At 36.8% G+C, this 18788-nt stretch overlaps 2 protein-coding genes across 2 annotated transcripts in view; both read right to left on the bottom strand.

Annotated features, from left to right (window-relative positions):
• Positions 1 to 18788, bottom strand: part of LOC140137824 (uncharacterized) — a 56579-nt gene that overhangs the window by 3154 nt on the left and 34637 nt on the right. The gene's annotated exons all lie outside the window — the stretch shown is intronic.
• LOC140138262 (uncharacterized) lies at positions 1823 to 18138 on the bottom strand. The gene is made up of 12 exons (XM_072160176.1): positions 18114 to 18138; positions 17245 to 17364; positions 16594 to 16695; positions 16265 to 16459; positions 15900 to 16073; positions 15169 to 15425; positions 13966 to 14106; positions 12841 to 12977; positions 10755 to 10887; positions 9058 to 9174; positions 4624 to 4767; positions 1823 to 1936 (listed from the first exon to the last, which is right to left on the bottom strand). The coding sequence occupies exons 1-12, from the start codon at positions 18136 to 18138 to the stop codon at positions 1823 to 1825; spliced, it is 1659 nt and encodes a 552-aa protein (XP_072016277.1).

Here is an 18788-nt window from a genome sequence, read left to right as displayed (position 1 = left end):
ATAAAATGTCTCATATCCCTGATTATTTATTTATTTATTTATTTATTTATTATGCTTCATCACTGGCTCATATACAATTACAAAGATAAATATATTATATAAATATTGCACATACTAATAATCAAGACAAAGTAAAGAATAAAATGCCAGCGAAAAGAATGGGACAAACAGGTGCAAAATCACCTCTAGGACCATCCCACCTTTCGATTTTTGAAAACAAATTATTGGGAAAAAAACAACCCCATCACAGCCCCATCCCAAATTAAATAAGCCTGCAATTCGAGCATCTGCAGTAAGAGCTCCAAGAGCATGTTTTCAAAGAACAAAATTTTGAGTAAAATGAGAATTCAAAAATTCAACCACCCCGGATTTGAAGGAAGAAAAGGAACCGGCTGTCCTTGTAGACAAAGGCAGCTGATTCCAAAGCTGCACAATGCGATTAACATAAAAAGTCATGTGCGCTTCGGTTTTGCAACGTTGAATTTTTAGTTTAAATGGATCGGAAGATAATCTAGTGGTGGGATGGTCCTTCCCATTCCCTTGGCTGAATTTAACATAATTATTGACATTAATATAATAGTGACCCTCCCTACATCTGTAAAAAAACAAGAGATCACTTTTGTCTCTCCTGAGTAAGTCCAAATTGGTAAGCCTCTCCTTATAATCCTGATCAGGATAATGTAAAATGAATTTGGTAGCTCGTCTTTGGACTCCTTCCAACATTTGGATGTTATGTTTGGATGTACCGCTCCAAAGACAGCTACCATACTCAAGATCACTCCTGATCAGGGAACTATAAAGAGTTCTGGTAACTTTTACTGGGGCATTGAACCCTACTGTACGCATGATCATGCCCATCTTACGATTGCATTTTTTGACTTTTTCTATTAATATGGGTATCCCAGACAAGTTTAGTTGATATGTCGACACCCAAATCTTTGATGGTATCAATTTTACTGAGAGTTGTGCCATTCATATTGTAATCAAACAGGACGGGTTTCCTGCATCTTGTCAAGGAAATGACCTGGCATTTGGAAGGGTGAAAATTAAGCTCCCAGGTATTACTCCAATTGACTAGTGCATTTAAGTCTGACTGAAGCTGCTCACAATCTGAAGGTTTTTTTACATTAATAAAACACTTGGCATCGCCGGCAAATAAAGCAATCTTAGAATGTTGGGCAACACTGGGCAGGTCTTTTATGTATAAAACAAAAAGAAGGGGCCCAAGGATAGAGCCCTGTGGAACCACGGAAACCACTGGAAGCCAATCAGATTGGAAGCCATCAACAACAACACGTTGGCGGCGATTTGTAAGATAAGCTTGAAACCAATTAAGTAGACCAGAATGAAAACCAAAAGACCGGAGTTTGTATAAGAGTAATTTATGACTAACACTGTCGAACGCTTTGGAAAAATCAAGATAAACCATATCGACCTGCCCAGCGTTGTCCAAGGCTGCACTGACTTCATGAAAAACTTCAAGCAGCTGAGTGACAGTGGAACGCCTTTTATAAAGCCATGTTGAAGATGATAGAGCCTCTCTTTATATGAGGAAAACCAAATTGACAATCGCTCTCTCCATGATCTTCCCACATATACAAAGTAAAGATACTGGCCTGTAATTTCCAACCTGTTGTTTGTCTGCCTTTTTATAAACCGGTATTACATTGGCTTCAAGTCATTCCTGAGGTAATTTAGCTTCACTCAGAGACAAGTTAAAAATATGGCATAAGGGAGATACAATTTGATATTTGATTATAGTGACACACTGTTTGTAAATTATGTTAAGCTGGAATTTACAGGAAGAAGATTGTGTTTCAAACTACCAAAGAAGCAGTGTTTGTTTAATATCTACCTTTTCTTTCTCTCCAGAACCTGCTTCCAATAAAGATGATTTGTTCAGGATGCATTTTGCTACATTCCCCTTAGCTTTCAGCTGAAAATAAAACAACAAATATCTCATTAAATTTTTGTGACTAAATGGATCAGGATAACTCTAATAAATGTAAGAAAGGAGATTACCCAGCTCCCAATTAGAAGCATTTGGATTTGGGTTCCTTAGGTAACCCTGTCTATTTCTTTTCATTTCTTCCCCCCTGTTCTTTGAGTTTAATGTGACCAGCATTCTAGTATAACATGTGGCAAGTAATATGTGACGGTGAAGAGTTTAATGGCTTCCTCTGTATATGTTTCAATCATTGACCCTGTTTTAGCATCTTGGGCTGATAGTGTTTTGTATCCTTACCTTGGTGAAGAGTTTGATGGCTTCCTCTATGTGTTTCATTGACTCTGTTTTAGCATCTTGGGCTGATAGGGTTTTGAGTCCTTGGTGAAGAGTTTGATGGCTTCCTCTATGTGTTTCATTGACTCTGTTTTAGCATCTTGGGCTGATAGTGTTTTGAGTCCTTACCTTGGTGAAGAGTTTGATGGCTTCCTCTCTGTGTTTCATTGGCTCTGCTTTAGCATCTTGAGCTGATAGGGGTTTGAGTACTTACCTTGGTGAAGAGTTTGATGGCTTCCTCTATGTGTTTCATTGACTCTGCTTTAGCATCTTGGGCTGATAGTGTTTTGTATCCTTACCTTGGTGAAGAGTTTGATGGCTTCCTCTATGTGTTTCATTGACTCTGTTTTAGCATCTTGGGCTGATAGGGGTTTGAGTACTTACCTTGGTGAAGAGTTTGATGGCTTCCTCTATGTGTTTCATTGACTCTGCTTTAGCATCTTGGGCTGATAGTGTTTTGTATCCTTACCTTGGTGAAGAGTTTGATGGCTTCCTCTCTGTGTTTCATTGACTCTGCTTTAGCATCTTGGGCTGATAGGGGTTTGAGTACTTACCTTGGTGAAGAGTTTGATGGCTTCCTCTATGTGTTTCATTGACTCTGTTTTAGCATCTTGGGCTGATAGTGTTTTGTGTCCTTACCTTGGTGAAGCGTTTGATGACTTCCGCTATGTGTTTCATTGACTCTGCTTTAGCATCTTGGGCTGATAGGGGTTTGAGTACTTACCTTGGTGAAGAGTTTGATGGCTTCCTCTATGTGTTTCATTGACTCTGCTTTAGCATCTTGGGCTGATAGTGTTTTGTATCCTTACCTTGGTGAAGAGTTTGATGGCTTCCTCTATGTGTTTCATTGACTCTGTTTTAGCATCTTGGGCTGATAGTGTTTTGTATCCTTACCTTGGTGAAGAGTTTGATGGCTTCCTCTATGTGTTTCATTGACTCTGTTTTAGCATCTTGGGCTGATAGTGTTTTGTATCCTTACCTTGGTGAAGAGTTTGATGGCTTCCTCTATGTGTTTCATTGGCTCTGCTTTAGCATCTTGGGCTGATAGGGGTTTGAGTACTTACCTTGGTGAAGAGTTTGATGGCTTCCTCTATGTGTTTCATTGACTCTGCTTTAGCATCTTGGGCTGATAGTGTTTTGTATCCTTACCTTGGTGAAGAGTTTGATGGCTTCCTCTATGTGTTTCATTGACTCTGTTTTAGCATCTTGGGCTGATAGTGTTTTGTATCCTTACCTTGGTGAAGAGTTTGATGGCTTCCTCTGTGTGTTTCATTGACTCTGCTTTAGCATCTTGGGCTGATAGTGTTTTGTATCCTTACCTTGGTGAAGAGTTTGATGGCTTCCTCTATGTGTTTCATTGACTCTGTTTTAGCATCTTGGGCTGATAGTGTTTTGTATCCTTACCTTGGTGAAGAGTTTGATGGCTTCCTCTGTGTGTTTCATTGACTCTGCTTTAGCATCTTGGGCTGATAGTGTTTTGTATCCTTACCTTGGTGAAGAGTTTGATGGCTTCCTCTATGTGTTTCATTGACTCTGTTTTAGCATCTTGGGCTGATAGTGTTTTGTATCCTTACCTTGGTGAAGAGTTTGATGACTTCCGCTATGTGTTTCATTGACTCTGCTTTAGCATCTTGGGCTGATAGGGTTTTGTATCCTTACCTTGGTGAAGAGTTTGATGGCTTCCTCTATGTGTTTCGTTGACTCTGTTTTAGCATCTTGGGCTGATAGTGTTTTGTATCCTTACCTTGGTGAAGAGTTTGATGGCTTCCTCTATGTGTTTCATTGACTCTGTTTTAGCGTCTTGGGCTGATAGTGTTTTGTATCCTTACCTTGGTGAAGAGTTTGATGACTTCCGCTATGTGTTTCATTGACTCTGCTTTAGCATCTTGGGCTGATAGGGTTTTGTATCCTTACCTTGGTGAAGAGTTTGATGGCTTCCTCTATGTGTTTCGTTGACTCTGTTTTAGCATCTTGGGCTGATAGGGTTTTGAGTCCTTACCTTGGTGAAGCGTTTGATGACTTCCTCTATTGTTTCATTGACTCTGTTTTAGCATCTTGGGCTGATAGGGTTTTGAGTCCTTACCTTGGTGAAGAGTTTAATGGCTTCCTCTATATGTTAATTTCATTGACTCTGCTTTAGCATCTTGGGCTGATAGTGTTTTGTATCCTTACCTTAGTGAAGAGTTTGATGACTTCCTCTATGTGTTTCATTGACTCTGTTTTAGCATCTTGGGCTGATAGGGTTTTGTATCCTTACCTTAGTGAAGAGTTTGATGGCTTCCTCTATGTGTTTCATTGACTCTGCTTTAGCATCTTGGGCTGATAGTGTTTTGTATCCTTACCTTAGTGAAGAGTTTGATGGCTTCCTCTATGTGTTTCATTGACTCTGTTTTAGCATCTTGGGCTGATAGTGTTTTGTCGCCACCATAGTCATTCCAGTTCCTCAAAGCATTTGACAAGGACCTCAATATACCAGCCAACTTGAACTGGATTGTCACATAATACGTAAAATGAAAAAGGAATTAAGAACAAATATTAAAATAAATGTATAGGCATTGATAAAACACTAAGCGCTTACAACTCAACAATTCTGAATAATTATGGACTTTTAATCTACCAAACATGTTCTTGTTAAGAGGTCTTTCATTAATTTGGTCCTATATCACTATCAGTATGATAGAAAGAGCCATCGCACAGTGTCGACGCCCTATACGATAAATATAAATTTAATACTCCGTTGGTGAGCGACGGGCGAAAGTGGTAGTGAGCGACAGGCAGTGGTATTTCACTGAACGCAAGAAAAGGAGTTCTATCTGATTGGCTAGCAATCGATCGCTTAGGTCGCTCAGTAGTCAACTACAAACTCATGTATTCAATTCGATTGAAATCGATTATTCTATTATTGACGAAGATAAAGAGAGTGATAGTGTGTCAATAATGTACATTGTATTGCACCTGGTTTTACCAGCATTCCTTTATAAAATAATTTTCTCAAAGAGTTGAATATTATCAAAATTTTTACAGCGGATTTCAAATGTTTTACATCAAAATTGTAACCTCACTAATTAGTTAATTTAATTTCCAGGTAGTTAATTTAAACGAAACCTGTGATTTACGTGACAACAAATAAAATTTTCTTACAATAGAAATATCATATGGGATACTGATATGGTAGGTCGCAACCGCCATTAACGTGGAGCTGCTACAGCGTAGCTGACTTTTTGCTCCGTGGAGCCAAATTGACCAATCATGTTAGAGTTTTTCATTACTCGGAGGTAAAACTGACCAATCAAGTACGACTTACTCATTACGTGAAGCGAATTTAGTCATTAAGAATTTGCCAGACGAGCTTCACGTAGTTGCAAGATATCCTCGGTCACGATAGTTATGATTCAAAAAGTAATTTATGAAAAGTACGAACCGACTTATTATTAAGATGGACATGCACTCACAAGAAACTCATACAGTATTGTACACAACTATATAGCTGTGCAGAGAGCATGTTTTAGTAGTTACAATATGGGCGGCGTTAGGTAAAGGCGAGTTACCCCCACAGAGTCAGGCTATTTTAGATATTTGAAGTCCCAGTGGCGAGTTACAGTAACACTATGAAGACCCAGTGGCGAGTTACAGCAACACTATGAAGTCCCAGTGGCGAGTTACAGTAACACTATGAAGTCCCAGTGGCGAGTTACAGCAACACTTTGAAGTCCCAGTGGCGAGTTACAGTAACACTATGAAGTCCTGGTGGCGAGTTACAGCAAGACTATGATGAAGTTCCAACAGTGAATTAAAAATGTCACAGTGTATTAACTACTGTTTTTTTTAAAGCTGCTAGTCCAAAATCAGCAAAATCAGTTTCCATTTATCATATATTTCTCTCGGGCTTGCAATGATCTTGGGAATTAATATATAGAGGCAGTGCTACTCTCGCCTGTGCATAGGCTGCCCTCTTCTTCTAGTATAAATAAAATCCGAAAAAGTTATACAAATAAAAGTCATAAAACTTTTTTAACACTTTTTAAACAAAACACAACACAAAGGGGCACAACACATAATCAGTCAACTATTTTATGTACCATGAATAATCGGATATACAAGCATCCACTAATATAAAAGAAACCTAATCATATCTCACTACTCTTGAAATAAAAAATCATACAAATACATTTTCATCAACATCAGTGGCGGTCACTGTGCATTCTACTGATACTGAAATCCTTTTGTTTTTACCATCAAAACTAGTTAGGACATACTGCACACACAGAAAAAAAAATCAAATTGTATGTGCCAAAGTCAAAACACATAATGCCTAGGCAAATTTGTACAGTATTAATGGTATTTGTAATAACTATTGATTGCAGTATTTAAAATCAAGGCTGATATCTATTTATATGATAAAGTATAATATGGAACGGACATGAGTCAAAGAATACATTAATGGTATCAATTTTTTAAAATAATCATTTTTTGAATTTTGACCAAAACTGCATTTTTCACAACTCGCCACATGGACTTTCCGGAAATTGCCTTCGCCACATGGACTTTCCGAAATTCACAACTCACCATGTGGACTTTCCGGAAATTCACAACTCGCCGCGTGGACTTTCCGGAAATTCACAACTCGCCTCGTGGACTTTCGCCTCGTGGACTTTCCGGAAAACACTGCAGGGGGTAACTCGCCATTTTAACTCGCCAGGTGGACTTTCCGGAAAACACTGCAGGGGGTAACTCGCCATTTTAACTCGCCTTTTTCTAACTCGCCTATTTTTTAACTCGCCAATAACCTGTTCTCAGCTAGGCAGAGTGGTGGTAAACCATGCACACAATTCTGCGATCTGCAGTGTATCGCCGGGAGCTGATTTGTACATCTTGCGCGGCGTGGCCTGCGGAATTCGACCTTCAGCAAACCAGTTCGGATTTACTTTATATACTAGTAGTATAGGCCATACATACTGTTACGGTACTGCCCGTTTTCCTATACACAATACTCAGTGCGCTCACCATTGACGCGTGACCTAGTGTATGTTAGAAGTATTATGCCATTGCCTATATGACGTCACTGTGTAAAAAAATAACCAGCCAATATTTAAAGTATTCTCTGAAATTCTAGAAAATATAGTTTTGTAACATTTCCTAAATTTTTAGCTAATTTAGGTGTTTGGAAATATTGGTACTTTTGTGTTTTAGGAAGGATATGTAAACGACAGATAACACCAAAAAATATGAACAAATTATTTCTAAACCGTGTTAAGTCTGCAAACCATTATGCTTCTCATTTTCAAGAACGCTGGTTAACAATAAGCAGACTATTGTCTCATTTCGTAAACAAAAGCCCAGTCGGTATTGTTACCTTGCGTTCGCTTTATAATCATTCACCCAACTGAAACTATAATACCAGCTCATTGTTCATTGCACAGGTAAAACAGACACAAGTGCAGTGTGTATTTAACCAGAGAAGATCTGATGTAACATAGTTGAGCTGTTTTCATTGAGTGTTATCTTGGTTTAATAGCTTTTAATGGGGTTTAAGTCCTTCAAAGGTCGTGGTGAATTCTACTGTAGACATGACTGCATCATGATTATTTTAAAGTCAACAACATTCAACAATATGATCACCGTGATAGTATGACAGTATCAGTACCGTGGGTGTCAGTGATCCTGGCCTGACACAGTAGACAAACAAACAAACACGCCACTCACATGACACATGCATGCAAGGTAACATTGACTATACACTAATCAAACAATGGTATTGATCCTGTACAACTGTTTGTGGTTTATTTACATTCGATTCATTTAAAATCCACATAGTAAACATTAATTTTGGCAAGAGTTTTCTCACGCTGGAACGATGATGACTCAACTGGCTCCGCGTAATGAAAAGATCTAACATGATTGGTCAATTTAGCTCCATGAAGTTTAAAAGTAAGTTACGCAGTAGCAGCTCCATCGTTGTGGCGGTTACGCCAGCCATATACTGATCATGCGAAAATCGTAAAACATAGAATAGAAACAGTGTGGCCGGCTCTCAAAATCTCACATTGTATGCTTAGCCTGAGCCGCTCGGCCTATCTCGAACAGATTCACCATGAAAAGTTGTTGAAAAACGTGAGGATTCATCGTACTACCACGGCAATTTTTAACACGAAGATATAGGGATGATGACGGTGTGCATCGGTACCTACGCACCAATAGTGCTTTAGGACCAAATTTGACATTGTGCCTTATACTGCTGGCACTAGGATATATCACACCATTTGGCAGCCAACAAAAATAAAGGCACCAAAGTATTATAGCTCCCCATTGTACACCTGAGTGGAGTGAGACAAGGAAGATCCTTGCCCAAGGATACAACCCACACAGAAATTTTTATGTCAAATAGATACTAAAAGTATATCAAAAATATGTCAAATGTCATTTTGATATAAATTTGATAATTATGTCAAAACTATGTCAAATAGTTTTTGACATATTTTTGATTGTATCAAATATGTGTCAAACAATTTTAATTATGTCAAAACTATGTCAAATTTAACTTAGATTTTATACTGTGTCAAATCTATGTCAAATGTACCAAATGAAAGATATGAGTGTCAAATTTTATTTAGCCATTTTTCTGATAATTTTATTGTGTCAAATCTATCTTCTTTGTTTTTCTGAAAATTTTTATATGTCAAATTTTCCTGACAATTTTATTGACCCTAATGGAGTTCAAACTCACAACCTTATGGTCACAAGCCAAATGCCCTGTGCCACTGTGCTCTCAGTTTTACCTTTTGGTCATCTTCTTTTGCTTTGCGTCTCAGGTTGAGGCAGTTTCTAGCATGTTTGATATATTGTTGCACCATATCTGGATCCACATTGTGTGCAAGAGCAATGCTATTTAATCTCTGTAAAAACAAAGATAAATAATTTGGTGAGTTAATGAAAGCCAGTTATATCGGCATAAAAGACAGCTACCTTTATGAGAAATGATTTGTAGACCTTCCCCCTACAGCCCACCATGCACTATTCTGCAGGGGGGGGTGATGAGTGATGTAGAATTTCTGTACGAGATTGTTATTGACCAGGTTTTTGATCGCACATAATTTATTCTTTCACCTTGAGTTGGCCAAGGAAGAAAATTAATCAGGATTTGAACATGGGACTCCTGGGTATCAATACCTAAGACTATCAAGGAAGCCAATGACATTAAGCATTATAGTATACTAGATTTCGCGGTTCTCGGGTTGGGCGGTTCTCGTGATAGGCCTATATCTCTAATTACCCAACACCCGTTACCCATAAGTTGTCCTGACCTTTCAAACTACTACGATATCGCCTCTCAATGAAGCCATCGATCGCTTCTTCCAAGCCCTGTCCTACTACCACATTAGAGGACCCAAAAATACCCCGAAATTCTAGGCCGTCCATTCAATCGGGAGAAATGTGAACACAAACGGGTTATATAGGCCTTACCATAACTGGTGATTTTTATGTTAATCATGTCTTGAAAATAGGCCTATTGTCCGATGAGATGCACCTGTTATTCACACTGTAATGCTTTCCGATGCGCGATGCGGTACCCGCGCACACCACCGTTGATACTCCGCGATAGCACACCGCGAAAGCATGCGATATCGCACTGCAGCAAACGCGATCTCGCGACCACGCTTGAACGCGATAAGCGCATGGACGGACGGACGGACACTCTGTAATTAGTATTAAGATTATATAGGCCCAAGGTTCCAAATCATATCTCATTTGCTTCTCTAGTGACAAGAAATAATATTTTATCAATTCTAGCAAATTAATTAGAGAAAACATGGCAGCTAAGATTTACTTAGTGCTTGATGTTAATGGTATGCACATAATTTATTCTCTCCTTGAGTAGGCCATGGTTTTTGATAGATTCAGAAGAGAATGGTGGCAGTGCCACTATGCCTCATAGTTAGGCCTAAAAACAATTGTTTGATTGGCGTAACCCGACCGACCCTAAAAATAGGCCCGACCCTAGACTTTTTTTTCTTATTTTTTGCAAAAAAAAAAAAAATTTAAAAAAAAATAAAATTAAAAAAAGAAAAAAAGTTCCAAGGCCTTTATCATATGCAATTTAAAAAAATTTTTAGGCCTTAGTTTGCTCCTTCAGGCATATTATCATAAAAGTTTATAGGTTTTAGTGATAGGAAACTTTCTTAGCCAAAGACATCCATGTCAATTGTGCCTGGAAACATTTTTTATCTTATATAGAGTATGAAAATATGAGTATAACTTCATAAAATGAAGTGTATAATATCTGTATCCTGTTCAAAAACCACAAATAGGCTAGTAGGAGTAAAGTATTATTCAGATTTCCTTTTACAAATTAAGCGTACTGCTAGCCGTCCAGCGCGTTATTTTGCACATGGTCCAATGCACACGCTTGACGTCGCGCACGTATACGCGATGGTTAATTTGTAAAAGGAAATCTGAATAATACTTTAGCTATTACCTCACTGTATATGGTACATATAAGGAAGTACAAGTCTCCTAATCTATCTGGTCGCCCACCTAATTCCTTCACCTCTAGATCCAATGCTTTCTCTATCAGCTCTTTTGCCTTATCATACTGCCCAGCCATTTTGCTGTTAATAACAATTATACATATATATAATGACAATGAAATACTTGATTTAGAGAATAAAGGTATTGTTTTTAGCTGCTGTTGTGCATCGTCTCATATAGCATGGGCAACATCATTAAAATTTTAAGTAAAACAACAAGGCAAAGCCGAGTTGTTTTAATTACACTAAAAATATTGATGTTATATGAGACCATAGATGCATGACAGCGGCTAAAAACAATACCTTTATTCTCATTCTTAAACACTTCAATGCAAATAAATATATTAATCATATAAACCATACCAAATTTTAATCAAATTAAATATTACATTTTAAAAGGAATTTCCTAGGGCCAAGTTAGAATCAATCAGTCCCGTTGTTGCTATACACCTGATTGGTTCAGATAGTGCGTACGAGTATCGCATTGACACGCACACACTAAAGTATGTAATATCGTGTCATATCACACAACTAAGAACCAATAAGATTACAGGAACTTTCTTAAGTGTTTAAGAATTTTGCATCTTGGCTATCAGTTAGGGTATTGGTGTCAGGAGTTTTATGGATAAGAAAAAAAAGAATTGAAAAAATTCTTTTGACAAAATATCTAAATATATCCGAGCATATTCTGCATATGTATAATAAATATTTGCAGTTTTTTGGAGATACTATTGCTGTCAAAATGTTTCCCAGTGATGGGCTTCTAAACAATGTATATTGAAGACAAAATTGCAATGCTTCCTTGGCACCATGGATTGTTATTTCTACAGTCCATGTTGGCATGCATAGTAAAAGTTACAAAAGTTTCTTTGAACTTAAGGGATCTGGAATGAGCGTTTTGAGTGTTTCGACAGTATTTTTTGTGGGACATGAGAGCACATCAGACATATCGAATTGCATTCTGAATACAAAGAATGCCTTTCTGATATCAAATAATTTCATTTTTGAAATTCACGATATAATACAAATTTTATGACAAATTATTAAAATTTGATATTTTTACATTTTTGGTATATAGTAGTCCTCAAAGTAATTTCATAAATCTAATGATATATTCTTAAAGTAAGTAGGTGGACGAAAAGCCGATGATCAATTGAAAATTTTGACCTTTCATATTGAAGATATGGATTTTTTTCCCAAAAAGACCTATTTTTGTGTGGTGTTTTGGGAAAAACCATATCTTCAATACGAAATGTCAAAATTTTCAATTGATCGTCGGCTTTTCATCCCACCTACTTACACTTTAAGTATAAATCATCAGATTTATAAAATTTACTTCGAGTACTGTTAAATATCAAAAATATCAATTTTTAATCATTTACCATAAAATGTGTATTACATTGCGAATTTCAAAAAATCAAAATTGTTTGATATCAGAAGGACATTCTTCGTATTCAGCATGCAATTCGATATGTCCAATGTGCTCTAATGTCCCACAATAAATACTGTCCAAAGGTTCATACCCCACCCCTTAATTACTTTTAAAAAGCACATGAAAAGAAAAAAGTTTCCAGCAAAAAACCCAAAAGTATTTCCAATAGATAAAATATCCAAGTACAATTGACTGTACACTGAAAGTATCATTTTTATGCCTCCACCGTGAGGCATATACTGTTTTTGCAATGTCCATCCTTCCGTGCTTCTGAGCTTCCGTACCTCCAGATACTGTATCTCGTGACTGGATGGACGGATTGACTTCAGACTTTCAGGATAGGTGGGTCATGGTCAGAAACTCTGGCTCCTTGTTTATGGGTGGTGTTCAAGGTCATATACTGAGATCAAAGGTCATTTGATGGTCTCATGAACATTTCAAATCCTATTACAACCAAACTTAGGTCATAGTTGCACTATGGGAACCCTCATCTATTGAAATTCATTTCAGGTCACTAAGTTTGTAAATTAAAATTTAGTCTCATATGAATATTTCAACATTCCCCCTCCAGCCATAGGCCAGTTTTCCATGAAACTACTTACAAAACTGTTGCTATTTGCTCCTGTCTATTAGCTAGTGTTTCCTGATCATCTTTTCCTCCCTGGGTTTTCAGCTCATCTAAGCAGGTCAGGTAATGGTTAACCATCATATCTTGCCATTGGCTCTCACCATTATAGTGCTATAAATTGAAAAATGGTAACAGAAGTTGTGATGAGAGCTTGGATGGTTAGATTGTAGTCACAGTGGATTGTAGTTATATATTGTAAAGGGAGAGAGCAGCTAAGGGCACAGTACCCTTGACAGAACATTCAAGAGAGGTGTCCACCCACTGTGTCGAAAGTTCGCTATATGTCAAATAAGTTTTTCTATGTCGAATATGAAATAAGGTTCACTAGGGATAGCATGGTTAGGGCTAGGGTAAGGGTTAAGTTTATGGTTAGGGTTCAATATTCATGCAATGATAGCAAACATTTTTGACATACCAATCCTTCTACATAGCGTGTTGTAACCAAGGTGGGACACCCCTGCCACCATGCCACCGGCATGCACCCACTGCTTAAACTTCTGTTTGCAGTGGGCTATTCATGTTGAAATCTATATGTGACACAATCTGGTCCATGAAGGCTATAGGCAGCAAATTTGAAATTGAAAAAAAGGCAAAAATATGGAGTAAAAAACAATAAAACACATAAGAAAATTGACATCACAAAACTTCAGACCTTAAAACCAAGAATGCTAGACCTTTGGTGTTTTCAGTATTATGATAGCTTAATGTTTGATATAAGGTAATAATTACATTAACTCAATTTTCAAAAATGCCTTCTTTGGCCTCCATGGAGATCACGTCACATATACACCCTATGGAAGACATGACCTTAATATTCCATAAAGGCAGTATGACTTCAAATGGGGTTATCTAAATGGGTGAATCCATTTGAACTTTACACCCCGCAAGGAAGATTAAGGTCATGTCTTCCATATGAGGTGTATGGGTTTCGACTGGAATAGCCCAGTATTCTTGTTATATGTTCCTTGTGAAGTTTAATTATTTTATGCTGCTGTGGCTTAAAATAGATTTGGTAACTTATATGACGTAATTCTTTGTAAACGGACCCAGGCTAGCTAGGTGCATAGGAACTGAATTATCTAGTGAAAAATATACCAACCTGTATCCAAAATCTAAGAAGATTAATGCTATATTCATCATCATACATGGCATCAAATAGTTCCCACACAATGTCCATATTAATCTTGATTTCTGGTTTCTGAACTGCTGCTGCAGATTTCTGCTGTGATTCTGTATTCTCCTTGATATTTTGGTAGAGATTAAAAGTGAAATGTTATTATAGAAATAATGAAGTAATATTTATTATATAAATTAGTAAACTTCATGTTGTATGTTTCAATGGCATATAGAGGTCTATTTAACATTATGTGTAAGTTTCACGAAATATGAGGCCTCCAAGACATGATTAAGTTGCACAGACATTTAATCTGATTTGTATACACACACACACACCCATAGATAAAATTACCTCCCAAACGGGGATACTGTTTAGGACTATGGAAATGTGAAGTTACTTTCTGACTTTTCACCGGTTCACTGCATGGGGATTTTACACAAATTATACACTATATGGCATTTAACCTATCGAACAGGGACTTATAATAATAATGCATTTATAATGCGCCATCTGAGACAACCTATTCTGAGGCGCAAACATTGAACATTTAAAAATTAACACACAATTATAAATACAGTCACATAGAAGTCAATTGTCATAAGCAATCTTTAACAGATGAGTTTTTAAAGTCTTTTGAAAACATCAAGTGAATCACAAAAATGCAGATTCAAAGGAAGCAAGTTCCAAAGTGTAGGTGCACAAGCATAGAAGGCCTGGGCGCCAATGAAAAACTGAAAGAAGACACTTATCCGATGATCTAAGGTCACGTGATGGAATATATAAAATGATAAGTTCACTGATATAAGACTTATTTTTCAATCACCTGTACGGGACACACTCCTATAAATTGTTAATTATGTTATTTACTGTCCATTGCACATATTTATAATGTTGGGATGGTTCCCAGGAGGTCTCCGGTTCCTGGGAGGTCCCTGGTTGGAATGCAAAGTATCACACTAACGTCCCATTTGAAGGTAAATTACAAATTTTAAAGCACCATATACACACCCCAACTTGCACATAAACATCACACATTGATTAAATTTAGTTGATATTGCCTTGTTCATATAAATATTACCAATATTTATTAATTAAATATTAAAATGTATTATTTTTTTATCAACAAACTACTAAAATAGAACAGAACAGTAAGATTTTAAGAACAAAGTTATATATTAGACTTACCCCTTTGACAACATCAACATGATCAAAGAGCAAAAGTTTGTGTTGACGCAACTTTTCATCACTCTTATGAGCAGACACCCCTGAGTCACAAATATAATGCTTGCAATCCTGACACTTAGCTACCACCCTAGACTGTTTACCCATTTCACAGCAGGTGCAAGAGAACTCCACCTCTCCTCCACTAAGCTGTTGCTTGGATGCTTCTTCTTCCACTAATTCCTTGAGATGGAAGTCTGTTGGAAACTGTCTCACATCATCTTTTAGGAGAAAAATGGATCATTACATTTACTGAGTACACTAATGTGATATTTAGTCTGCCTTGAGCATGTGAAATAGGGAAAAACAAACAGCAAGCACCGGAATCAAAAGATACGGAGCGTAAACTGTCTCACTTGCATAACAGACTCATAACAAGGAACAACTTAAAGAGCCAATGCCCTCAATATCAATTTAGTCGATACCTGGTTTCTCATGATTAAAGTTATACATTTAAAAAAATGCTTTGTTTATGGTTTTCATTAGTTCTAGCGTAAGTTAGAATATATTTTAAATTAATGCCATCCCCCAAGAGATGAAACTTAGGCTTAAGATTAGGGTTACAGATTAAGGTTGGGCTGGCAACCAATTCTAAAGGTGTTCACAAATTTAATACGGGAGTAATTCATGCAGGTAAAGCCAGACTGCTTGAATAAAACACAATGGTTGTTTCTTTGTTTAATAGTGATCCTTACCCGTTGGTACAGATGATTCCTTTTTGCATAGTGGACATGATATGTGCTTAGTCCCAGTTGGAGCTAGTGGTAGGCATTGTTCACAGAATCTATGCAGACATGGCAGCATTTTAGGGTTCTTGAATGGGAGAAGACAGATAGGACATTGCAAAGCTTTGCTGCCTCCTCGCTGTTCTCTGGAGTGTGAAATAAAGAATGTGTTGATGTGTGAGCTCAATGTCTTGTAGCAACTTTAAAAAAAAATAATGTTAAACATTTTTATACCTGTTATAACCCAGACATTTCAAGGTAATAGTGCCATACTTTTCTTACATTTTATGACTGTTTTCAAAATGTTTTGTGTTTAGTTTGGTAGAAAATCTCACCTTCTTTAGCCCTTTTGCCTTTATCACCAAGTTCCTTGACAACATCAGAGAAGATAGTATCGAGCATCTCATCAGAATGAGCTTGATAGTACAATGCTGTACCCATGAGTAAACCTAGCCAGCCAGTAGGTTGGAAATCCTTCTCTACCTTCAGTGGAATGATGACCTTGTCCTTCTGGAATGCATACTCAGCCTCTGGAAATCAAAAACGGCAACCAATCATATATATTAAAAAGGCAAAGAAAAAGGGTTTTCTCTCAAAAAACTGGCTGTATTCTGAAGAACTATTTACCTCTTTAAATTCTACTATACAAATTATGCATTCCTACCTTTCTTACAGTTTCTGCTGTTTTGATATCTCTTGGAGACACACATTAGGATTGCATCAGCATTCTCAACTGCATCTGCCATACAGGCGAGAGTGTCACCAACTGTAAATGTCACCAGGAGTAGTAAAAATATTAAGTAAAACAAACATGTGAACACATACAGAGAAAGAACGTTTGCCTATGCCGCACCTTCTCTTTGGAATCGCTTACCAACTGATATTCGCCAAGCAACAACTGTGCCGATGTTCAAATCACGCCTGAACACTCAATGTTTTAATTAGTGTTTATATTTTTAAAATTCCAGGTTGATGTGCTAGTAGCCTCTCCCCTATTTCATATTTCTTTTGTTTGATTGTTTTATTGTCTGTGCATAAGAATGTTCATCATATTTTCACAACATAATGGTGTTATATTTGCATTACTTTTGCATACGTTGTGCTTGCTGGGCAGTAGATTATCAAAAAATGTTTTTTAATGTTATGAAAACATTTCATACCCTTTATATACCCTTTATATAACCCGACATTTAAACGTTTTCTGATAACCTTTTACGACCATTTGCGAATGATGTCGAAAACATTTTGTGTTTGCTGGGAATGTAATGTATAACATCAGCAATGGTAAGAATTCATACTGATTGTAATGAATTACCCATGTGATTAATGTCCATCCAAACGTTGTAGCCGGCTTCTTTTAGTTTATCTCTGAGTTTAATCATTCTCTTTTGAGAATCCCATTGGTAGCTTATCATCACATGCTTGGTAGCAGATGCTGTAAACAATATTTAATAATAAATATAAAAGAAAGAAAAAAAAGAGTAATTGTAAAATAATGTCAAATTTATGATATTCCCACTTTATCAAGTTTTGATGTGAAAGAAAATTGACAATGAGCTATTGTGCATTGATTTTAATTTTAAAAAGATCACATAAATGTATTAAAATGATTAAAAAACTATTTGCACAATATATATAATATATTTCCACCAGACATACATATTGATTTTACATCATCAAACATTTGTTAGAACTTAAACATTCTGAAAATAGAATGGGAATAGATTAAATAACAAAGACATGTTACATCAGTGAAGATGCTTTCTTACATCTTCTCTGGTTACATCAAATATTCTAAGTCAAATATTCAGCGTCTGCAGCAGAGGTACTTAAATGTCAGAAAAGTAGTGATTGAATATATTATTGGGCTATTCCATTTAAAAATCCACACTACCCCTGTGGACGATTTTGGAAATATCTACCACAGAGGGAGTATGTTTTTCAAATGTAATTGGCCAGGGTTAATCATTTTGAAACTCATACTCCCCCTGTATTATAGCTTTACCTGTATCTTCCACAACTGGAATGAGTATTTTAAATGGAAGTTATCTAATTATCTATTCTATTCACTATTCTATTCAAAACTGATACTCCCTCTGTCTGAGACTTTAGCTAATTCTTCCACAGGGGTAGTGAGGATTTTAAATGGAATAGCCCATTTACACACTGTATGCTGTAGCTTACCTTTATAGTTTTGCGAGGTGGCCATATGTTAGATGAAGGGCTGCTTCTGCAAGTAAATGTTATGCTGCATCATAAAGGATGAATGCATGAATAGTGTGTCAGGTAAATTATTATGGAATACATTAAAAATATGCAGCATCACATTGATTCATTCACATAATCAAACTTGAAACTACATGTACGGACCTGCCAACTGTCCCTCATTTTAGGGACTGACTCTCATTTGGGGTTTTCCAAAGTGAAAATGAGGGATAGTCCTGCTTTTCTGAAAATTTCAGTGATGGCAAATTTAAATATAAGAACATCAGAAAATGATGCAAATTTCACTTTAGAATTTTGCTATAGCATTCTCTTTAGCTTATTTTGATAAATTTAGACATGCAAAATCTTCCCTAAAGTCTTAAAATTTGTCGGTACCTGGTTTGTGTACCGTACATATACAAGGTTTGGGCCTCAATGTCCCTCTTTCTGACTTCGGTAGGTTGGCAGGTCTGCATGTATATGAAGGGAAGGAAGATGTTCACATGATTTGTGCCCAGATTTCATATTAGAACACCAGTAAATAATAGAGCCTAGATGACACTATAGAGATCTACATTTCCTGTGACGATTTCCTTATTAAGAGCTATTAAGGGTCGCCATTGTCACTGAATATTTTTGTTGAAAAGATGTTGT

This window comes from Amphiura filiformis, chromosome 17 (assembly GCF_039555335.1).
Source record: "Amphiura filiformis chromosome 17, Afil_fr2py, whole genome shotgun sequence".
Classification (NCBI taxonomy): Eukaryota; Metazoa; Echinodermata; class Ophiuroidea; order Amphilepidida; family Amphiuridae; genus Amphiura; species Amphiura filiformis.
The sequence above is the reverse complement of the archived record's forward strand: the minus strand, read 5'-3'. Positions and strand labels throughout refer to the sequence as shown.